The sequence below is a fragment of the Anser brachyrhynchus genome (assembly GCF_964034855.1).
Source record: "Anser brachyrhynchus genome assembly, chromosome: 12".
Taxonomy (NCBI): domain Eukaryota; kingdom Metazoa; phylum Chordata; class Aves; order Anseriformes; family Anatidae; genus Anser; species Anser brachyrhynchus.
This window is the reverse complement of record NC_137707.1, coordinates 17,377,584-17,402,816: the sequence shown is the minus strand read 5'-3', so window position 1 is coordinate 17,402,816 and position 25,233 is coordinate 17,377,584. Positions and strand designations below refer to the sequence as shown.

The following is a 25,233-nucleotide window of genomic DNA, read 5'->3' as shown; positions in this document are numbered from 1 at the left end:
TGAGTTCAAAGGGATTATTTCTGTGAATAAATGTTCTAGTGTTCTAGCATGGACACAATCCTGATCTAAATGGAGCACTGAAAGGGGTTTTGCTCCTCCTCTTTTTTGCTCTTTTTGGAAAATTTGTTTTTGAACATTTACGTGCTGCCTACTGAATTATTTTCCTACTTCTCACCAAGTCATACTCACTTTTATAATGATATAGAGCAGACCTCTATTATGTTATTAATCAGTCTTATAATGTCTCACCATTTCTACTATAATGACAGAAAACACTCACTGAAAACTCAGTGCCCTGCAATGATAAATTGTTTAAATCATATACCTCCAGTGAAATTCATAGCTCGAAGCATTCCACCATTATAAATTGGATTGTTCCAAACAAGAGATTTCACAACGCATTTTCACTCCTCTTTCCAAGATAGTCTTTAAATTCAGGCGCAACCCACAGTTCAAGTTTGCTTTTGCTTAGAAAGGCTCTAAATACTCCCTGTAGCACAGCAGGAGGCTCCTTTAAAGCTCTTGAGATTGGTGGGTGGATTGAGATGGCATGAGACCACAATTATACCCCGCTTCAATGATATGTCTGGAGCTGTAGTAACTCCAGACAAAGAAGTTGAAGTGTATGGAAGCTGATATGTCTTCAAGACAGACCTAAAAATACCTGTCGGATATGCAGGTTTGAAGCTATTACCAAGAGCACTTCACAGTTTTCCTGCTGTGAGACAAAGATGCCCCTGACTCGTTTACAACAGGCTGCCTGGGGTGCCTGGTTATCAGTGAGGCACAAAGCTTCACTTCTCCAGGTAATGCAAGCCTCTAGTCCTCTTTTTACATGTAGGTAACTACAGAAGGGCTTCTTTTAAGTTTTCCTCAAGCAGAGCTCCCTCACGCTCTTTCTGATCATTGTACTCTGCCCCCTCCATACTCCAACAATGTTTCTGAAGTGCAAGGAGGGAAATTTATGAATTTCCAATAGCAGATCTGAAACGCCTGAAGAGGACGTGGAAGCAGGCACCAAGTGCAACAGGTCCTGATCCATTCAGCACACCCATCATGTAAACTCAAAGCAGCGAAGCTCTGCAGGTTCTGTCCAGCTAGGACAAGGCCTTCATGGAAAGGCATGAGCCACCTGGGAAGAGAAGGTAGCACTTGTGGGCCATGAGAGGAATTTACCTGTGCACCTTGGGAGTCATTCAGACTCCTCTGAAACACTGTTGAGATCAGCTCAACAAGACAAGACAAGTAGCAACTTTATTTGATATGTGCTTCACTCACTTCTGATTTTGGCAAGAGTAGGTACAAAATTAATATTTATGTATACAGCAACTGAGTCAAAACAGCAATCTGAACAATTACTGAGTGACCAAAACTGCTTCTTACTTCCATTTTTCCTACTAGAACCTGTCAAACACAAAACAAAAACAGGTGAGAAAGGTTTCCTGAGAAATCCCTCTTTACCAGGCCCAAGCCAAACAATTCACCCTTTCCCCTTACCGAGGGGAACTCTTGGTTTGCTGACCCACCAGGGCCTCAGGGCTCAGGCCTGGAAATAGAAATGAAAGCCTATTTGACTTCCCCATCTGTCTGGAGCAAAATTTAAAACATGATGAAATCCAGAAATAGCAAAGCAGACTGTATTGTACTGTTATGTAAACATGGTGTCCTATCCCAGAGACCTGGAGCTAATATGGATTAGTGAATTGATCAATATGGAATTATTCTAATATTTTTAAGGGAAAGCTGTCTAGCAGAAAAAAAGTCTGCTAGTCTTTTAAGCTCAATCTTACATGCAACAGTTTTGACGAAATTATCAAACTAGTCTATACATTCATATTTTAATTTACTACAAATAAATATTATCAGCTTAGATGGGGACTTGATTTTCACAAATTCACAAAAGGTACGAGAGTTTTCTGAACAACTCCTGGCATTCAGAGATAATGCTGTGAGTAAACTGTTATTTGATTCCTAAACCTTGATGACAAAATTTCAATTTCATCTTTGTATTGAGGATCAATATAGATCTAGTACTAGAACAAAAAGCCTAACAGCCTGGTATCATTTTCTGAAACTTGTCCCAGAGCTGTCTTTAGCCTGAAGCCAGGCAGTACCACCGAGGTTAATACATACAGTGTGATTCAACTCACACATACCTCGTTTTTAAAGCAGGCTCCCAACTCCTTCTTGCTGCAACTGTATGTCTCTGGTGTCCAATAAGATAATCTCTGGGGCCACCGTTCACATGGGCACAACTTGCTTTTGCAGTGGTTCAGCCTGGAAGATGCTTTCTGCTGACAAATCCTCACATCAAACTTCCTCTCTTCCTGCATTAATAACACCTACAACGCCTGAACACCATTCAGGTTTCAAAAGCTTAGACTCTCAAAATAAGCTTCACAAATTTCCTGTGAGGTAAGTACCAATTTATTATCTCTCTGTAAAGAGGAAGAAAATGTTTACATTGTGGAAAAGTTGGACGCAACGTTTTCCTTTGAAATCCATTGCCCAGACCTGTGACTTAGGTATTCGTGGTTTAGAAAATTTGTAACTTAAGTATTTTTACCATCTGATTATTTACACTGCAAGCTTTTCATTAGGAACACATCACTCATCATTCACTCCCATTTGCCCTGAAAATTAGGTACTTTCTATTTATTTTTAAAAGCTTTATTGCTGAGATTCATTTAACATTTTCTCGTGAACTGTACACCAAAAATCCTAAGCTTGAAATGTTTCATTTTTTTTGTTCAAGGCTCTGCAAGCACAGAAATACACTCATCCAAGCAAATGATGAAGTTTTCCATTTCAATGAAAGAGTATCACTTGGATATATTTTGAGCAATAACATTTTCACAACTGGGTTTTGGCACTATGTGCTACTAAGAATATTCCTATAAATGGTTTTGTTCATCAATATAGTTTCCAATGGTGCTTTTCAGAAGACGTACCATATTTTTTTTGTGCATTAACTGAGGTACTGGGAATATGAAATTATGGGATAATTGGCTTGACTGAAAGAAATATATTCTGATCAACCTCGGCGAGACTAGTATTTCTTGAAGGCAAAAAAACCACACTACTGAAAACTTTTAACCCTCCAGAATTTGATCGTAATGATGGGAACAGAGTAACTCTGCTGAAGATGGATTTCCACAGTGAAATCCTATTTTCCAATGGCTCGTTAGGATGCAGATAGAAGAAACTTAATTCTTTGCAAATCCTTTTATTAGCAACAAGACAAACATTAAGAAATACTCAGAATAAGACAGATACAGACACCAGAAAAATACAACTATAGATGTTGGTGTCAACTTTGACAGCTACACTGCTGACTGGCATGTGCATGTTGACAGCTGAAGATGAGGGGCTAAAGTAGGAGGAGAAAAATATTCCAATTCAATTTAATTGATGCAAATGACTAAGACATAAGTAAACTATAACATGAGCTGTGAAATAGGAACACCAGATGCATGCAAATTTGTAGTATTTTGTGAATTTTTATAATAAATATATACTAGTAAGTGAACAGAGTTATTCTCCTTACCTGGAAATGTATTTTTAAAATAATTCTAATGAAAAATATTGTATTGATAGTAACTGAAATGAAGGAAAGACATGAAATTGGTAGAGATACTCCATTCAGACGGTTCATACACTGAAACAGAAATAGTTGATTACACACTGCAGCAATTCAGTGTATGTAGACAGCTGAAAACCTTAGCCTAGAAATTAATTAGGAAATTTACTCTAGGATAGCTATTCTGCTATACTTCATAGGGCAACATGTATTTCCTAGATTTATCCCTCTGCTCCCCATTAGCCCTTATTTCTAAACATGTTTTCTAACTCTATTTTGCAAACAGGAAAGCAAGAGAGATATTTCTTTTTTTCCCAATGCAAATTAGTTTCACTTATTTTGTTTTGCCCTATGCTGCTTGATACACTCTTCCGGGAAGACAAGTGCTTGGGGATCTTGCAGAAGTTTGGCAAAAATATGAGAGTTTCTGGAAGATTTTTCTGAAAGCACTGCCAAAGTTGTTCAGCACTTATCGCATTTGTGATGATAAATGGGTATATCATTTCAGGATGGATTTACAACGAAGCCTATTCAAAACACCTTATTTATACAGAATGATCACCAAAGTAAATAAAGATCAAGCTTCCCAAAACATTAGTTTTCTTCCACCTTCCATTCATGTTACAACGTCAAACAAACAAATTTTGGATTCTTTTATCTGCAGATGTCCAGCTTTTTTTTTTTTTTTAATTAAATTCCAGAAACAAAGTTCAGAACATGTCAATTTTTTTGGACAGCCTAGGTTAAAAAAAGTTTCTTCTCAAGCAAACTTAAAAACAAACAAACAAATTTAAAAACGCCACAAAATGTTTCTTTGGCACAAATTTAAATGTTTTCTTTGGGACATTTTAGTTGCTTGTTAAAAATACTGCAGCTTGGAAATAAAGAGCTAGATGAAGTGAGGGAGAGAGGCACTCTCACAAAGTCCAAGAACCCCTAGAGAATCTGGAGAGGCTGGAGATGAAAGTCCAAAGCCTGTATTCTAAATGAGGCAAACAGGATGTCTAAAGCCACAATGTCTCCTCGACATTTCCTTCAGTTCTTCCAAAATGCTTTTCCTGGTACCACAGCACCAGCCATTCACTTCACTACGGCACAGAAGGGCAGTGTTACATCGGGTTCTTGTATATTACATCACACCCAGGAGTCTCATCACAATTTTTGAATATGACAAAGGAATACACTCATCATTTTGATATTTCACTGTTTTTGGTTTTTTTTTTTTTTTTCACTTGAATATATTCTCTGGATTCAACTTGAATTCATTGGTACTTTTACACGTAAAAATCACAGTCAACCAGATATTCTGTTACCTACAGGTTCCTGAGTAAAACCTCTCAGATTGTGTATTATAAAGATCATTATAGAAGAACAAAAATAATATTTGAAATAAAGGGATTTTTCTGTCAGACACAGAATCACCGTCGAGCCTGCTGTTCATACAGGGTTCTCTAAAGCATGGGACCCACAGGTAAACCACCTGCATGTGCATCTTTGGACAGAGAACACCTGGGAATGCGCACTTCACTTTACAGCACAGGCTTTACCTCTAGCCTCTCTTCATCATCCTGAGCTGCCCTAACACAGCTGAGAGACATTGATGGAGACAGGGCTGCTGATGGCAACTGCTGGTGGCTCCCTTCTCTTCAGGACCCTGCAGCTGGAGGTGTGAGCAGGCTGGCTGGGTGTTCCCTGATGCTCTCTTTCCAAAGTGCTCTCCCATGACAAACCTGGACCATATACCTTTGTCCATATACATAACTGGGGGAAGGAGGGACTCCAAATTAGGGCCCTCTGACCTCTGTGAAAACTGGCCTAGACCATAGCCTGCTCTTGAGGAAGTAAACAGTCATGATAAAGTAAACCGTTAGCCAGACTGAACAGTCCCAGCTCAGCAAGAGCTCCCTTACCTATGGGTGGTTTAAGTGATCCCTAAGCCTTGCAAGATGCTTCTGGAATAACAGCCCTGCAGCCTGCTCTGCACTTCTTTAATGAGACTTAGAGGACTTTGAGCTGAAAGCTGTTAATGTAAAGAGCTGGACCCCACTTTAGTACAAATCTAATCACCCAAAGTCTGTGAATATGGAAATTTAGGCTTATTATTACTTACATTTTCAAAATACTTGCCACACACACACACACAATAATTCAGGTAAACATATATCGTTAGTCAGAGGGAAGCCTGTTTCATGGGTGCTCCTATTTTGAAGGTTCACTACGAACCTTTCATGAATGAAACACTATTTCAGACCTCAAATCTGTGCACAATTTACTATGAAATGTTGATTCATAATTCTTCTCAAGCTTTTAATGCAGGAATTATACGTATATTTTAAGATAACGATACAGGCCACTTCATAAACACTGTCTTTGATGCAAAAGATCAGACAACTCTTACTGGCTTTTATTAGCAGAGGAGGAAAGTGAGGCTTGGCGTCAGCAGACAGACTATTGCATGTATAATATCTGTGACTTAAGTTTACTCTGAGTTGGCTCCTTTGTAAATTCCCCAAGCTCTATGAAATCCAGAGTAGGGGCTGATAAAAACACTGAAAAATAAAAAGGCATCCAAGAAAGCATTTTATAAATGCAGCATATTTTATAAAAAGCAATTTCAAATCTGCTCCAGGTAGACACATAAAATCTTATGAATAAGTTCAAAGCATGGTTAGAAAACTTTTATGCATGCCTTTAAAATAAAAAAGAATGCATATGCATGTTTTGGAGAATCTTTGATATAGGTATGTGTATGCATACAACAGAGTTTGAATTAAATCATTTCGTCTGTATGAATATGTAAACGTCACTTTTTGCTAATAAATAACTTTTATTTTTGCTCTGACAAACAGATGCTCCAGCAGCAGAATACACACACTAATTCAGCACGCTCTGCTAGACTCACAGTGTGGTTTGTTTTCTGGGAAGCTCCATATGTAATGAGGCAACCCAGGGCACCAACCCGGCAGCAAACCTGGTGGAATAACCCCTGACAAACTGCCGACGGAGGGTGGGAGCGAGGCTGGATTCATTGGACCTCCCAGAACACCATATATTGAATGTAAGGGTCGTTGAATCTCAAAGAAAAGTAGTGAAAGTGTTGATGTGGGTCTGTTCTCCTCAGCTTGACCTCACCAGTGAAAAATGTATACCTCTAAAGGTACACGAGGATTAATCAAAATCACAAGATGTTGGTAACATCAAGTATCTTTTTTTTTTTTTTTAACATGATTTATACTCTTAAATTATTTCAATACGACTTATGAACTTGAAATAGGTTATTATTAGTTGATTTAAAAAATACATCCTGCTCATCAGCTATCAAAAATGGACCAAAAATGGACCATAAGTCTTTTAAATTCTTTCCTTAATGGGAATGGGGTGTGGGGGGGTGTTAACATGCTAACACACTCTTCCACAGAGAGAGAATCAGCTTTTGCTTATTCCTATAGATTATTATTATTTCTAACTGTGGTTATTACAAACTCTTACTTTTTGGCTTAACCAGTCTAATAGCTACACAACAGTATTTCCAGCATCCATTTAAGGCATGCTGTTAAGGTTTTCCAAGCCATTTCATAAATTTACTAACTTTGTGTAACATTGGAGTACCACAATTGAGCTAGGGGACAGAGAAAGTGCTGTTCGAAGGCCAGTCCACAAATTACAGCCACGCGTGGCATACCTGTTAACAGAACAGCTACCGTTCATCTAAATGAGCATAGTTCTAATAGCTATGAATGCATTATCAGGTTGAACTGTAGTACCTGGATTTTACCTTTAAAACCTGCAGATATGGAAATTAATCCCATACAGAAAACATGCAAGCTTTATACGTAATCACCTTTGGAATTAATTAGCACAACTCATATTATATGGTTTAACGGAAACAGCCCAGCCATAGATAAATGGACCCTTTAAACATTCCATGCACGAGACTTGAATGTTTAATAATGGGAATGGACTTCTGGTAAAGGTACATAACTGAAAAGGAAGAGAATGGTGTTTTTTCTGCTTTGTCCTATAGTATGTGTATGATGTTGTATAAATCTGTCCACAATTCAAGCCATAAATTTGTGAGCCTTTTTCTGGAAAGAAGCAGTGACTTGAGCACTTCGTACTACTTAGTTCGATAGCACTGTTACAGTTACAGCTTCGGGATTCACACGGCAAATTGGATTTAGGTTAAAAAATTCTGAGGCAAAGTTGAATATTTTATAGTCACCATAGGTTAAACTACCATATTCGCTAAAATATTCACCTTTAGGTACGATTTTAACCCAAATCTTTTCCTTCCCCTGGGTTTATCACCTACCTACATAAAGCCTGGAACAGGACGAAGAACCAAGAGTAACACAACCTAGCAAAACCGCCCCCTAAAACAGTCAAATTATCCCTTAAATCCACTTTATTGCAAAATTAAAATACTTTCCTAACAAAAATGCATAATATAAGCCTGAATTTATATACGATAATTTCTAAGAGGAAAAAGAAAAAAAATAAAAAAGATGTTCTATGAAAGAAAAACTAATAACATTTTTGGCTGGGATTGAATTGCTGACCTATTGAAATTGGATTTCACTAGTCCAGAAAATGGAGCAAAAGTGAGGAATAATCCCCATTCTTCAGCTATTTCATTTACTGTGACTTGTGACCACAAACCACACTTCAAAATCTGCATTCTGAAAGGCATAAAGGAATACTCTGAGTGAAATAATTCCTGACAGTAACACAGAGAGCATTTAAAGAGATAGATGAGCAGATAAAGTGAGGTACGACAGGACAATGTAATTTAATCAATCACAATTGCAACATGGCACCCTCTGAAACAATGTTGGTGCATGGGAACCTCCCATAAACAAGGCAAGCAGGAAGAAGGGGAATCATTCATCAGTGCTTCTGACCTCCAGAGAGAAGTAAAAATATCAGAGGCTGGGAAGTAGCTGTTTTACATCCCTTTATTTACCCACTTCATTTAGTAAATGTATTAAATTGAACTGCAGATGTTCTGCTGTCAGCACAGCAAGCTAGCTGCCGAGTCTTAGTGGGCTGTTTCCTGATGGAAACATTTTATGTACTGTAAATAAACAAACACCATTTTGTTAATTAGTAAATGAATTATTTTTCAAAAATGCTCCATTAGGCTCTTTATGGCTAAGCTACTGTAGTTCCTATTTTTAATAAATAGAGACCTCGCAATAGCAGAGGGAAACTGTTCAAGCTCTTTCAAATTGTAGCTCTTGAACGACTAATTATCACTATTGGAACCATGTTTTAAGTTATTATACATCTCCTGCAGTACTTCTAGAATCATAATCACAGAAACTAGACAGAAAAGAAAGCCAGACTGAAAGGAAAAACAAACAAACAAACAAACAAATACCATCCTTAAGAAGGAACACCAAGTTTATATTTCATTAAAAAAAATCACAAAAAAGCTCTTTTATCATTGATAGAGATGTTCAGAATATCACATGGGCAGAGTACATAGGAATAAAAATTAATACATAATAAATTTCAAGATGTACATTCTCATCAACCATACATGTATTCTCATAGGAGATCACAGTGCAAGACTCAGGAAAAAAAACAAAACAAACAAACAAGAAACATTCATAACTGAAAGAAATGAAAACATACAGAAAATCAAAACCAAAGTCCACCTCATACCTGGTAGTGATGCATTTCATTGCATCACTGTGCTCATTTGTTCCAACTTAGCTCAGTAAAGTTTTAATAGACAGATGGCTAATTTTATAATTTCAACCCAATTTCTTACTGGACCAACTCCAAGGATCCAGTGTTAGTGTAATGCCATGGATAAAGGTCAACACAATAACAGAAGAACATATGCTAATGTCAGCATTTCACATAGTCTTCTTTAACTGAATATACAGTGCTAAGCTGAAGGATTTGCACTGGCTCAACACTAACACCATATGGGTGGCCTGTTGAAAAGTAATGATGGCCTAAACATAGAATCTTAATCAGGTACTGATGGCCAATGAATCAAATAGCACCACACAAGTAATCACTAAGTGATTAAAAAAAATTACAGAAGATGTATTGCTGAAATTACTCTGCTAACAAGAGAAGTGATTTTGTCTTAGCTAAAGCCTGTCACATCATTACCTCTTAATCTCAACCCCAGTCTTTTTTTCTGCTCATGCAAATCTGTCTCAAATAAAAGGAACTCATTTTTGTGTTATAAACATTCATGTGTGTAATGAAAATGTACTTGCAATTTGATAACTCTCCATTATTTATTGCTAAGAATTTATGAAAGGTGTACATGAAGGGTTTTAATCCTTCCAGTAACTGATAGCATGCAATAGAAAAGCTCTTTGCAGTTTTCACAGAGTAGTCTTGCTTCACTTCTTTTCAACAATTTTGTTTGAATTCAAGGTACTAATTGGTTTTCTTAGGTGAGCAAGGCTTGTCTCTGTAGTATTCACTTAACTATATTACACAGGACTGCTGCATCTCAGGTTAAAATCATCCCTGCTATGCAGCCTCTACCACTTTACAGAGCTCTGCACTATGTAGAGCTAGTAGGACATTTATATACTTTTTATTTTCTTTAGGAAGAGATTCACATCTGCTTAGGAGAGCCTTGAATATAATCAGCTGTTATCAAGGCCATAGGATGGATGAGTAGACAAGATCAATTTCTCAAAACCAAACCAAACCAAACAATTAATTGAAGAGTTGCAGCCAGTTTATTAACAGACTACACAAGTACCTGAGGCATTATAGCATCCTGTCTGTAGCCCAGTTTCAAAGATGAATTTCACTTTCTCAGCCCATCTTCAGTTCCGTGAGGTAGGTCACCGGGAGCAGTTTCATGTCACAACTAAAGCAATCTAAGAAATCTAATCTCAAAAGTGGCACTCTTCCCTTCCCATCTGGTCATCCAGGTATTTTCATTTTTTCCTTCTCCATTTGGTTCAATGGGGGAGATCTGTTAGAATATAGATAATTTTCCACTGCAGATGGAGAAAAACGGAGTAGTTTTACATTGGATCAGCCAGAAGACACCTTCATTTCAAAATGAAGTGGAGGGCAGGAGGGAAGATATGTGCAGAACTGCCTCCTTCAATGGTACTTCACTCACAGACTAGCATAGATGGTTCATGAAACAAGACACTGAAGTCTGTGGGCCGAGGTGAGACTAGTTCGAAGTTTTAAGCATATAGGTGTTTGGTATGTATACTACTGAACTACATGCATTTAACTGGGAGGTATGCAGGGTGGCAGGGGAAAGGAAGTGGGAACAGAATGCTTTTTCTTCAAAAAATGCTTTTACCATTTACAACGAAGCAGTTATGTTTAAAACAAAGTGTTTCAAATAATTGACCTTGATACTCTTAGTTCTATGGCCATGAATGTAATGCTTCGTAATATGAACGCCAGATATTTCTGTAAATCAAGGTTTTGCATTAAAATTGTATATTTCTGTTCATAGGACACTATGGTTACACAAAGGAACACTTTGCAATGCAGCCAGGCTACCCTTGCAAAAGGAGGAAAGAGATTTCAGAAGTGTTTCAAATCCTCTTTTAGGAAAACTTGATCAATTCTAAACTAAAGTGGTCTCAGTGAGGAACTCTGCTCCCTAAATTTCACTTCCTGAAAATGACTACCAGCCCTTTCAGGCATGCCCACAGGAATTTATTCAAAACAAAATGAGTAAGTGGAACAAAGCCTAGGATTCTGTGTATGGAAACCAGATTTCAATTATGCCAGGAAAATAACCTCTAAACTCAAATTTTGTAAATAAACGTTTGTATTGTACTACTGTGAAGGGCTTATTTAAATATCCATAAAGCATGGTATTTCATTTTTACTCAACGTGTAATGAAAGCAGATTCCCTTATAGAGATTTTTTTTTTTTTTAATTTATATTTAAAATTAATCTAGCAAAATGAGAGACTTCCATTCTCAAGAGTAAAACTACTAAATACAGCCTAGGACCAACGAAAATAAAAACCTGTTTGCAAGAGATAAAAGTGGCTTACAACAGAAAAAAAAACCTCAAGGTAACTCAAAGATTATTCTGAACTAGTCAAGGAATTAAATCCTTACAAACATTTTAATATTAAAATCTGAATAACTACAGTCTTTATTTTTGCTGGTAATATGAAATGTTCTCACTAAATTTAAATATTGTGAAAAAACATTCAGACTAAAAACAAAACACGGCTTAAAGAAATGTCAGACGTACAAAATTACTGTGAAAGAGGAAAAAGAAGAAAGAAAACCCCCCAGAAATTAGGCCAGTTTTTAGGCTACAAGCCAACTGTTTGCTCTACTTTGCTTTATTTATTAGTTCTTAAGGTATTTAAAACTTGAGCATTAAAACTGGAGAATGATTTGCAAATGAATGCAGTTGCAGTTGTGAAAATATAACTCACAGCTGAATGTGGGTTATTCAGACAAATGGCTGCTTTGTTAGAGGAGGGGAAGTGAAGTTCTGTGTTAATTTATTACAAACTGCAGCATTTCAACCCTGATGTCCAGGCAACAATGTTTTTTATTTCGAGTAATTTATAAGTACTTCCCATAGCACTTAACAGTGATGTCTTTGGCTGTTTCACCATGGTACCAGAGTGTATATGTATTTACTGTGGGAATTTGTTTTTAATAAAACTGTTGTAAGGCATTTTTATTCCTTCTCTTTGTTACATTAAAAACATCCACTGCATAAGTAATGTATTTTATTCCTACTTGAAAGGCAGCAGATTATGGCCAGCACAGTATTTGGTTGTGTAAAATAATGACAGGCTAAGTGATTTCTCAACCAAAGCAAGTTATTTCACTTGCCATGATATTTTTTTTTTTTTTTAAAGTACTGGTGACAGCACATGGCTTCTCTAAGGTCCCTGTGCTGGTGTAATCATGTTGGTTCCCAGATTAGACCTGGTCAACTTGAAAACGAAAAACATCAGGGGGGAAAGAAATGCAGCGTCTGACTAATCAAAAGAAACTAAGAGATTTCAGGGGGGAAGGCTTTTTTTTTTTTTTATTTTATTAAATACTTTCAAATATTTAACATAAGGTCATACAAATTCACTTGGGGTTGATTTGGTTTTAGGATTGCCAGCTCAAAAAACAGAACTCAAATGAAAAGCTGAAGGCAGTGCACGGACTAATACATATGTACGTACATACACATACACACTAGGTGTATATACATACGTACATGCACTTATAAACCAACCCAATGCTCCCCACCACCAAGGGTATCTAATCTTGGAGATTTTTTCCTACAAAAGGTGCGTTAATACAAGTCAGAAATTAACTATTATGACCATTTGCTTTGAAGAAGTGATGGGAAGTTCAAAATAAAAAGATTACTGAAGTGAAAGACTCAGTTTTTCTGCTAGCAGAGTCATGCCTGGAATTTTCTTCCCCAGATTCTAACATTCCGCCTTTGTCAGCTACTTTATTTACTTCATACCCATCTCAAGCCACTTTGACATTATTTACGGGAAACGTTCTTGAACACTTCTTGCATAAGAATTGTGCGGAAAAGTTCCCATCTTTGTTGAAAAAAAATACTGTTTAGTCTGTTTACTTCATGCATTTGCTTAACCTTTTTCAAAGCCAAGAGAGGAAAAATCTAGAAAAAAATCCATAAAAATTCTTTTAAGGTATAATTCAGAGAAATGCAAAACTTTACCTTCAGGATGAAAGTACATATTTTGCAAGTCTTTAGAGCCATTTCCATTAAGCTATGGAGCTCCCTGAAAGCGTTCAGAGAAAGGCTCAAGAAAAAACTTGAGCCTTTCTTCTTTTACTTAATCATAGTGATTTTCAGTAAAAACTGATGAAGAGATTTTGTCTTGCTCAGCATCTTATTTTACTTCAAAATCCTTTTTTTTTTTTTTGTATTCAAAACAAAGTCAAATACATTTTTGTTATTTTATTTCTCATTTATTTTAATATATTGTGTAGGACCAGATCCTAAACCCTGATCGTAGCTTTTCATAATAAAGTGGCAAGACTGATTCTCCCATTCCCACTCTGAATGCCCATGCCCATGAACAGCACTGGGAAGTGGTGAGGGACAGAAAACTGCAGAGCCAAACTTGCTTTCCCTTTATGCGACTGTCATGACCCAGCGTGCATGGACCTCCACAGGACAAACAAAATCCATGGGGAGAAGTCCAAACCAGCAGACAGCATATGTGTCAACACTCACAAGGCTGGTTCCTGACATAATACCTCCTTAAATAAATGACTTAACAAAACTCTCAATTTTATACAGAAAACAATGGGCATAAAATCTTGTAGAATAGTCAGCATAGTGAGATCTACTGTGCAGTGCAGAGTGTGACTAACAGAGACGTCTGCACAGACTGCAAGGAAACAAAGTATAAATAAAATTGCTTGACTGAAAAAGAAAGACTTGAAAGCAAGAACTTTATATGGAGAAAGCCACTGTGATTTCCTACTTTATCTTAATATGCGAGCTTGTTAAAAATGGAGAAGTTAAATTATATCACTGACTCTCCTCCTATTGGGACAGGATTTTTCCCCTTCCCTAGTCTGAATACAACCTTGCTGAAAAAGGCAGTTTTATCTGCTTACAATCGATTAGCGTGCATGCTGGGCATTTTAACTTAAATAAGCTAACTCAAATGTCTGACAGACCTGGCAAAAGATATGGCCATCAGCACACTCCCACAGATGTTCCACTGTAAAATGGACCAGAAACTAGAAGGTCTGTGAAGGAAGATTTGTAATTACAGAGGAGGGGAAGGAGGAAAAAAAAAAAAAAGTAAAATATCAGCTTGTGATTATTACTGTATGTTCCAACCCCTCTACATGAAACTGAAGAGAATGGAAGTCCCCTTACAATCCATTGTTTCCAAAGAAATTTTCTGAACACTGAAGTAGATCACAAAGGAAATGCCCCAACAAACTACAGAAGATGTTAAAATCATACGATTTTCAGGAACACCTAAGTGTGTTTACAAATTCCATGCATATCCACTGGATTTCTTCAAAACAGAAAGCCATTGTGATGCAACACAGAAATTACTGGAGACCCAAGAAGCAGCGTGTGGATGACAGCAGCAGCACAAAAGGAGCACACCACCTTAACAGCAGGCTTGGTAGGGAAAAAGGCATCTGCATCATAAATAATTAAGACCTTGAATTATGCTGCATTTAATGAGAAACAAAACTAATATGTTCTTTCATTTACCATGAAAAAACTTGTGACAAAGTACAACACCCAGCCTACTCAACAGCTCGGTAGTCAGAAGTATTCATCAAAATTTTAGAAACTTTGGAATTTGAAACTTTGGAAGCAAGATTTCCTACATCGCGAAGGTGTGCCTACCCACTGATGTGAGACTGTTTTAAAAATATATGGAGAACATTCCAGAAAATCTTCAGCTATCTGAAATGATACAGGGCACATTTCTCTCTCTCTCTCAAACTTCTCCACTAGTGATAAAGTTCCTATGGCAAATTCTTCCTGACGGTGTCTAAGTAATGAACTTTAATACATATTTTAGTAGCATAGATACAGAGCAAGTTTAAAAGTCAGATTCTGGTGGGAATGGATGGTGTTTAAAGAACTGTCCATCCATTGCCACACCTTCACCTCACACCTTTGAGGAACCATTTTCTGAGTCTTCAAAAAGCCGAAGGAAATATTGGAGCAGTATTTTTAACACATTCCCAGAGTTGACACTTATTAAGCCTGTGCATGTCTTGTATGTTTTTCAGGAGTGAGTAAATGAGACAGGTAAAACTAGTAAAGAGAGAAAAATCCCATTTCAAAATATGTTTTTAGCAGGTAAACTCAAGTGAAGTTACATGTTATACTACACTTAGATTGCTTCAAGACAATCTACACATGCATACAAAAATTATCCAAAAATATTCTGAAACATGCAAAGACACAGAATGTGGGGGTTATGCATAGCACTAAAGCTGTCTCAGCATATTTCAGCTGTCTTGCATGCAGGTATCATTATACTGTTTTTAACTACCACTAGTATCTTTCCCTACTTGTTGCTCAATATCATTTCTATTGCTACTAAAGCGTCATGGAGAAGGGTCCAGGAACTATGAAATAGGTTGTAACATCAGAAAATCTTGATCTGCCTGTTGGTATCTCCTCTGTTCAACTACATGACACCCAGAGGATTTCCAGATGTTTCTCTTTTCTTTTCTTTTCTTTTCTTTTCTTTTCTTTTCTTTTCTTTTCTTTTCTTTTCTTTTCTTTTCTTTTCTTTTCTTTTCTTTTCTTTTCTTTTCTTTTCTTTTCTTTTCTTTTCTTTTCTTTTCTTTTCTTTTCTCTTTTCTTTTCTTTTCTTTTCTCTTTTCTTTTCTCTTTTCTTTTCTTTTCTTTTTTCTTTTCTTTTCTTTTCTCTTTTCTTTTCTCTTTCTCTTTTCCTTCTTCTTCTTCTTCTTTTCCTTTTCCTTTTTTTTTTCTTCAATCTGCAGATCCTCAGTTAATTCTCTCTAGAGAGTACCAAAAACACGTGTTGTGAGAGAAACACAGTGTCACAACTCTCAACTGCTATGAGCAGTGCACCACTCGATACATAGCCAACACAGCTCAAAGATATTTTGTCATCCATACTTAAGTGAAGAAGCAAATCCGCAAAGCCTCTTAGAAGATCAGGTTGCCTGAAGTATTAATAGTATGTTTTACAGTCAGGAACATGAAACAATTTGGTGTGCAAGTGTTCTCTGAGGTACTGGGCAAGTAACCATGTCCACTATTACTCCCCTGATCTAGGCTGTAATTTCAGAATGAAGAAAAATGAAGTTTACCTCCCAGAACAGAAAGACCAAAACTGAGTTACTCAGCTTTGGTATTACAGATTGTATTGGTGAGGGAAACTTGAATACTGCCAAGAACACATCCATTTCAATTCTGCAAACTCTTCCAGTGCAAGATTCTTATTGGCATTATTAGGAACTGTTGTACTGAGATAGATACATTTAAATAAATAAATAATATGGTCTATTGATTTGTTGAAGTTGAAAGAAATCACATACCAGAAAAGGCTTGCACCAGAACTGCAGAAGCACAGTCCTATTTAGACTGTGGACAAGTGCAATCCTTGAAACCAAGGCCTAAGAAAACACAAATTTACAAGGCAGTGCTTCTCTTCCTTCAGGACTCGAGGTTAAGAACTTCAAGACTAGAATCATGAGAAGTTGGGTTTGTAACTCTCCCATCACAGAAATAGGATACTAGAAGTATGCAATTTTTAAGGAACTTGGACTTCTCCATTTGGAATGTGCATTTAAATCGCTGAGATTAAAGGAGCCCCCTCAGAGACTCCGTGAACAAAACTGCAGGAACCCTACTGGAAGACAAATAGAGCTCATTCTTGTTCTAATAGGCATGCTCACAATAACAGGGCACTGCATTAAAATTGTTACAGATAAATGACACTATGCTTATTTTGAATGAATCAGGATGAAGAACTGAATTTCTAAATCCTAGCTCTCCAAATCCAGGCCAAAGCTTCTATGAGAACACACACCTCCACAGCCATAACATTCTAGGCGTGCAAGAAAAAGCATAAATATGCGTACTTCAGTCTATATTTGCTGTGAGGATGACAGTGCAACAAGCACAAAGAGGGGGAGGAATGATGGCAATGGGATGGAAAGTCTCCTTTTTCAGCCCTCTGATGGCCTCCCCTTGACATACTCACCGATACTGTTAAAAGTCTGGAAATACAAGAACCGTGCATTTCTAACAGTATCTCCAAGACAATTGTAACTGTATCTCCAAAACTGATTGTAAACCTCTCCATTCTCCCTTGTTTTACAGTCAGGCTAAATTCAGTAAGCCAAAAGAATTATGAGCCTTCTGCATCTGTAGCCCACTCACTGAGACAGACGGGCACTGAAGTTATGCTCTTTTTCCTACTTATGTTGCAGACTAAAACCATTCCATTTTACACAACAACTTACTTTCTTCCTACTTATCCTGAGAATATCATAACAGTAGGTTGACACTTCAGAGACATGAAAAACACAACTGTGCTGAGGAACTAAGGCAAATGACAAAACCCATGCAATTCTCCCCCCCCTTGCCCCAGCAGCCATTTTAACATTTATCTGGAAACTACATCTTAAAAGTGGCATCTTGTAGGCATCAAGGTGCTCCCCATCAGCTTGATCAGCGACACGCAAGCTCTGTCTTGACTTGTGGGCTTTCACCTACTTGGTTTCCAACGCCGCCACGCCAGGTGCAGCGTTAGGAGACCTGCGGTTCGCATGCTCCTGAGAACCAATTACATGCACTGGAAACTTTCTGCTCCACTCTGTGTTGTGCATCAGTTGCTTTAAAACCATTTAGAAGCCAGCAAATGTACATACACAGGTTTCTGTGGTCAGGACATCTGCACTTTCTCAACTGTTTCTAAGCAGAAAAAAAATGCCTATTAGTATAAAATTTGAAGAAAAATTGCCCACAGGAGGAATGGGCATTAGCCATGCTTCACTTCCCTCCTTTTTGTTGACATATGAAGCACTTTTTTTTTCTCTCCCTTTCTTTCCAATTCACAGTGGGTCTAAAGAGGTGAATCAGTGCACAGAGCAAAAGAGAGAAAGAGAGGGGAAAAGAGAAAAAAACCCACAACCCTCTTTTTCCAGGGTGGGTATGAAATATGAAGGCCCAACAATTGTCTGAGCTCAGTGCATTGGAATAACATTGGTTAAATTATGGATAGTTTTGAATAGTGTCACTTTTTTTTTTTTCTCTGCAGATGGTTGTTCACACAAGGAGTCTGGCCTGCATAATTGTATCACTAATAAGCAGTAAGGCAATTAGTTGTGTAAGTGTGCTATAATCATTCTAACAGAAGAGATGACGAAGAGACAAAAAAAAGGAGGGGGGACAAAAAATGTCTTTTCTCAATTCATCAACTGACAGCCATAATTAGATATATATAATTGAAAATTCCACAGTAGGGGGGCCAGCTTATACAAATGAATTTTCTTTGCTTCTCTTATGCATTTTTTTCTTTTTGCCTGAACATTCCCCCCAAGAAAAAGGCAGAAAATTTGTCATTCCAGGGGAGCGTATACTGTATGAACCACAGGCTGCTCATTCAGAGCAATGATGTCAGAATAACATCTTTTCCCCCCCACTAAGAAATAGACGGCTTTGAACTGAGCCTTTATTAGTTGTTTTCAGCCAGTAGCAAAATAAAAAGAAAAAAAAAAGGCAAAAAACCAAGACAACCTTGGATGATCTATATCAGTTTGCAGAACATGAAATGTAAAACTGTGAGAGGAGAGGTCACCTTTTTTTTTTTTTCCATTGACATGAAGACGGCTTGTTTTTGGTGCTGGGGGAAGAGTTCTGAGTTATAATAGAGCATTACATCATCAAGTATTATGGGAAGAAGGGGATTTCTTTTGAGCGAAGCCTGATTATCAAAGGCTATAATTAAATTTGGGCTAAAAATGCCCAAGTGCTTATGAGTTTGTGGAAACTATGCACAGAACAGCTTTCCACTGAATTAATCAGCTTGCAAGTTTTCATTATTCTGGAGCTTCTCTTTTTAAACTGTAAGCTCACAATCACAGCCTTTTTTTTTTTTTTTTTTTTTTTTTTATCTGCAAACTCTCCTAAAAATTTAATTGGACAAACCTTAACTGATTTTTTTTTCCCCTTAAAGAGAGAGAATGTTGAGGCTGGAGCTTGTTAATTAAGTTCTTTAAATGCCCCCAGCTGTGCAATAAATTTTTCAAAGCTACACAACTGCATATTTATTTCAACATTTGCTCCCTTGTTTTTCAGTTAAAATATTTTTGAAAAAAGAAAGAATAAACAACAATAACTGAAGATTTCAAAAGAAAATTCCTATACATAAGAACGATCCTGGCTGATGAAAATTGAAAGAACAGAAAATTGCAGCTGATTAGAATTTAACTGCATGTTACAAGATTGTTTTCAAGGACTGCAATTAATTAATTTCTTTTAAAATAACTTTTTTTTTTTTTTTTAAAGCACAGCCTCTGTGACAGATTTGTAGTAAGGTAAAGTACCCTGTGTAGTTGTTCCACAACAAAATCTAATACCATAGGAAAGTTTACTGAAATATTACACAGAAGCTTCCACAAATTCAAGGACCATATGCTTGACAAGATAAGTCAACATAGTTCTATTATCTCAAAAAATATCAGTGGCCAGGGTTCAGATCTGAAGGCGTCATAATAACAGTATGAAGAAGACATGAAGACATGCATTTTAAGATCAGGTCACCTAAACATATATAAATATTTTTTATAATTAATTAACTAGACATATGTCTCATTTCTCATGTTAGATGAACCAGAATATTCAACATCAAATTCTCCTCCATAAATATATATATATATTTAATTATATATAAATATAATGATTAAATATATACCTTGCAGGGAAAATTTATTGCCAGTAACTGTTAAGAGTATCATGACCAGTATCAGTAACAAATTTTTGGTACTTTTGGACAGCTCAGAAACCTTTTAAGTGAAGAAATAGCGTAATATAAATAGCATAATATGATCAGAGACATTAAAAAATAGTATCTTGTCTGTCAGGTAGCAAACCACTAACGGTCTGACAGCAGATTGTCACGTCATCTCTAATGAAAGGAGTTGGCCCTGGAGAACCAGAGTTCTGAGCTGGTTGCCACTGACCATTGCAGAGGGAAGGGAGCACTACAGCTGATCTATTAACTTGTTAAGGGTGATTAAGTTCTGCTTATGGGCTCTAGTTTGTATGCAGTTCATGAACAGTTATTACGCCTTCTCTAGGCTTGGCTGCAACACCCTAATAAAAAAAATGCTGTCTAAACTGATCTATTTTAAACACAGTCCCAGGAGATCTAGTGATGATAGTCCACCCTTCTGGGTGCAGGATGGTTCCTTGCTCCTTTTATACCCAGGGAGAAAAAAAAGTATTTTTATACGAGTGAAAACTCTGCCTATGGTTATCTGTCTCAGGGAGCACGCAAATGGGTACACTGATCCGAACTCACATGTCCTCCCAGCTCAAAGATCTTGGTTAATCAAGACAGAGTGAGCTTTTGCCTTCCCCTCTTTGGCTTGTAGTCAAGGCCCAATCTAGACCAAATAGGTACTCAAGAGTTAACGGCTTTCATTCCGATATGCCAGAAGCCAAATAACACATTCCCACCATAGAGCAATGGGTTGCACAAAATACCCGGAATGAAACTGCTGACCATTTGATACCCCAATCAGTCCTGTGTAGCTCTGCTTATGAATATTATTGAGATATAATAATTTATAGCTCAATAATTTAAACTGCTCAAAATTTTATGGCTGGTTCCAATGCACTCTTACGGATGCTAGTGACCGTGTGAATAGACCTACCATTGTAAGGCTGTTTCCTGAGTCACGGTATCAGTCACATTCCAGAAAAGAAACAAATCCTCAGTTCAAATCCTTACTTATTTATTCATTATTTGAAGCTGTTCCTTCAGCCTCAATATGGCTTATAGGAAGATATCATTTTTCATTAGCAACAATACAATCAGATGTGCACAAAGGAATGAGACTTATTTTGGAAATGCCTTTTTGAAAAACGAAAAATAACTACTGCATTTTTCCTTTTGTTGCAGCAGCTGTCTCAGGTGTTCTCTCTCTTACAGATAATATAACTGATCAGATATTCTGAAAATATATACTTAAGAAGTTAAATGAATACGCATTCTACTGTATTATTTTTCTTAAAGAATTAAAGGTTTTATTTTATCTTAAAAGATTCTTGGCTGCATTTCTATGGTACACAATGACACATTTGGTTCTTTGTGTTTCTAACTGAGTAATGACATAGTTCCTTCTAAACCATGAAAAATGTTGCATTTGACCAAACACGAAAGGATGAACTTCTGGGAAATGCTATTTACTGGATCTTGAATTAGACCCAGAACACTCAGACAAATCCTTTCTCTCCTGCAGCCCCCTGCCAAACCTGGCTATAGCTGCAGTGCCACTGCATTGTTTCCTCCTTATTCATTGGGTACAGTAGTATCAACACAAACTGTACTCAACTGCTGAAAGCTTGATTCTCAAACATATGGATATGTTGAAAATTAAATTGCAGGGTTTATTTGAATTTATAGACAGCTCGGTGAATGTATTTTTGAGATACAGTCTCCGTCAAGGAGATAGATGTCACCTGCCATGAAGAACATGATTGTATAATGTTAAAATGCCACATTCTCTTTGTAGGTAATTCTATTCAATCGCTTCTTGCAAAGATTTGGGTAATGAACAGTTGAACATCTGTGGGTTTTGTTTTTCTTTTTTTTCCCCTTTCCCCTTTTCTCAGAATCTTGCTTTGGATTTATATTTTGTTATTGAATATAAAAGTGTCCAGATTATTTTCTCAAGCCCCCTTTTGCATTATATTACTTTGATGTTTCTACCCTTTTATTAAGATTCCTAATATTCTAAACAAGAAAAGTGTTACAGGACAGAGCAAGAAAGATTCATGTGGAATTATTGAAAAGTGTGAGGCAAATTATTCTTTAGTATCAGTTAACACTGTGGGAACAGTTCAACAACCTTTCCATTAAAGAGCTGCATTACCTTGTTAGTTTTGATTTAAAGATTTTTATTTTTTACTTTTTCCTTTTACTCATCTGGACAACAGTAATTGCCATCCCATTGTACAATTTATATCAAAATCATCTTCCTCAGATCTAACTTACTTTGTACAGAATGCCAGCTGGTCCAAAATGCTAGATTATACCATGAACAAATATAAGTAAAGAGCAGTAAGCAATTTAGTGCAAAAAACCTTTTCCCTGCTCTGGAAAATTTTCTACTGCTTTTTTGATCTGATTATTTAAATTTTTAAAACACTTACAAATTTATGCCATTTGCACACAGTCTGTAATCTTCAACTAACTATTATTTACTAGCTGGGATTTTATTTACTCAGATCAACAACTCACAGATAGAAGACTTAACTAAATTCTACTCATCTCTGCCATAAACTAAAAATGTATCAAACTGAAAATACAACCAACGCAATCTTACTCATACCACAAGCAAAAACAAATAAATATACAAGAGATTAAGTTCACCCAAAACAAATACCAAGATGTCTGATGCCCCCATCTTCTTTCAAAAGGCACTCAAGTAAGATAAAAAAAAAAGTGAGAATAATAAAAAAGTATAGTCAAACTAGAGTCTAAGATTACTCTACTTGGTGTAGATCTCCAGATGGAAAGAGGAAACTGTTTGCAATACATTCCCAGCAGACTATTTCCTTCATGATTTTTTTCTTTGCAGGAAGGTCTAATAGAAGAAATCAAGGTTTTTTGAGAAGATCAGAGATAAAACAGCCCAAATCGTTGCCAGAGAAGACTGGAGTAAAAATGTGCTTATGAAGCTAGAGATTTGACTGTGTGAGCATATCTGAAGGCAAAACTATGTGTATAGGAACCCTGAAAATGGATTTTTAAAAATTATTATAAATATGTTTTTAAAGAGTGGAGCATCATCTCCCTGTCGTATTTCCTCAAGGGATTAATTATGTTTTGCCTAATAAATTGTGAAGGCTCATTCTGTTTCCAAATCATTTTTCTAAATCTCTGACATTAAGTAGAGCATAGTATCACTGAAACACACCTCTTCTTTAAAAACAGAACATCTGTAACAATCTATGATTTAAAAAGCTGAACTAAACAAACCAAACCTTTACAGGTGACAGTTACACCACATAGTGGAAGAGTAAGCACACAATTACCACAACCACATTATTTTTTTTCTGCCAGTAGCTTTGGAGAAAGGAGGAGCATGAATTTTCTTTCTCAGTGATCGTGAACTGCTACACTGGCTGCCATAAAGGGTACTTTTGGGTTTAGCTTCATCTAAATAAGCTGCCTACTACTTCCATCTCCTTCTGGTTTATTCACAAAGGAGAGATCTTTGCCATGGAGAGAAGATTTGGACCTTGCTTATCACAACAATGAAGAGGAAGAAATGAAGGTGTAGCTGTATTTTTGAGATGCAATTAAAAAGCAATTTCTGTCTTAAACTACACTAAAATATACTTTAGAGATGTCAAGTATTCAGTTTTGAGTACTAAATAGTTGTGCAGTACCAAACTGCCCTTGTAACCTTAAATTGACTCTCTTGTTACAAGCATTCATTTCATAAGCACATACTATTTTTCTTCCAAAGGATTAGACTGAGGTAGTACAGGCAAGAGTCATGGCTCTTGCCCAGGTTCTGAATGCCTGATTTGGCAATGTAATGTTCCTTCTATATGAGTGTTCAGGTTGAAACTATTAAAAGTAGACAAAGCATTTCCCCTCTTCTCATGATTTACAGGCTCTGAAATTACTGTCAATCTCTAACAACACTCCTAGCTTTTGGATGGTGACAGAGCTGCAAACCAATGGCAAAATGCTGAAGTGGTAAGTCTCTTACAAAGCTGGTATAACAAATATGCAAATGAACCTCTTTCTTACCTCTGCCACCCTCCTCTCATTCCTCAAACCTTTTCCAGAAATGAACAAAACCCAAAACAGTAGCAGGAGGAGACAAGCCAACTATCAGAAGTGCAAGTAGGAATCAACTAAAATATGGAGAACAAACTTGTATAGTAGACAGTTTAAGACAGGAAGTGCATAAAAAAAATAATCCTGATTGAAACACTTCACACACAAAGATTTCCAAGATTATGGTAAGGTGATTCTGGATCCAAAACAAAACATAACAATATCTCAAATTTATCATTTTTGGTACACTAATGTGCTAGCTGTGCTGACATCCACCAAAAGCAAGAAACTGTACTGAAGCAGGAGGTCAGGCAGAGCCACCTCCAGAATGGCTAAAAATGGGCCAGGGAAATGTGATACAAGTAGGCACATCAGGGAACCTTCCACCCTACTGGTTATTTTTTACTAGCAAATCTCCTGAAAAGCACTGTGCTGTATCAAAGGCCTTGATGTTTTTAAAACAAAGAATTTATGGGCACTACAAGTGTAACCTACCTTCCTTTGTTCACTGAAATACATCATCATTTTGTGCCTTGTGGTAGCAAAAGTAATTTAGAGGATCCTGACAGAAATAATATATATATCATTAAATCTGTCCATTAATATACTTGTGGTATTATAAACACAGCGGTTTGTGGATGACAGAAACTAAAACCAACTCATTTGTTTGTGTCAGTATTAAAATGTAATACATTTTCTTTTCAGATTCAAGCCAAGTGAAGGGAGCTTTCTGCGCAGAAAGTTCTCTCTAAAAACAAGGCAAAAGAAACCCAGAGATTAAAAAATGTAACCTTTGAACATCATTTCCAATTTGCTTCAGCTCTTACATGTATTGAGAGCAATGGCCTCAGCTCAGATCGAAGCTCAGGTTGCTCACAAACGAACAATACCCATTCTCATAAATAACGTTCCTATTTGCAAGAGAGTTATAAACTGTAATACCAATGCTTTTTGGAGCTTGGTCTGACATAATCAGACAAGGGAAATATTAACTTCTATTTGTTAAAAATAAGACTTAGCTGATTCTAGTTCACTTAGACAGAAGTGAACACTGAGCCATGCAGAATCCATATAAACAATTCTCCAGTCCTCTGACCTGGAAAGCTTAATATTGTACAAAGGCCATATTAGTACCCATCT

At 36.8% G+C, this 25,233-nt stretch overlaps 1 protein-coding gene across 6 annotated transcripts in view; it reads right to left on the bottom strand.

Moving 5' to 3' along the window:
• LOC308176757 (uncharacterized protein) overlaps positions 1-25,233 on the bottom strand; it is a 320,082-nt gene that overhangs the window by 146,528 nt on the left and 148,321 nt on the right. The window contains exon 6 of one of the 6 annotated variants that reach the window (XM_080552906.1): positions 11,673-16,060. The exons of the other annotated variants lie outside the window; for them this stretch is intronic. Within the exon in view, the coding sequence (XP_080409032.1) occupies positions 16,051-16,060 (10 nt within the window). The 3' untranslated portion in view covers positions 11,673-16,050. Of the gene's footprint in view, positions 1-11,672; positions 16,061-25,233 lie in introns of those variants that run through there. 6 annotated transcript variants of the gene reach the window in all.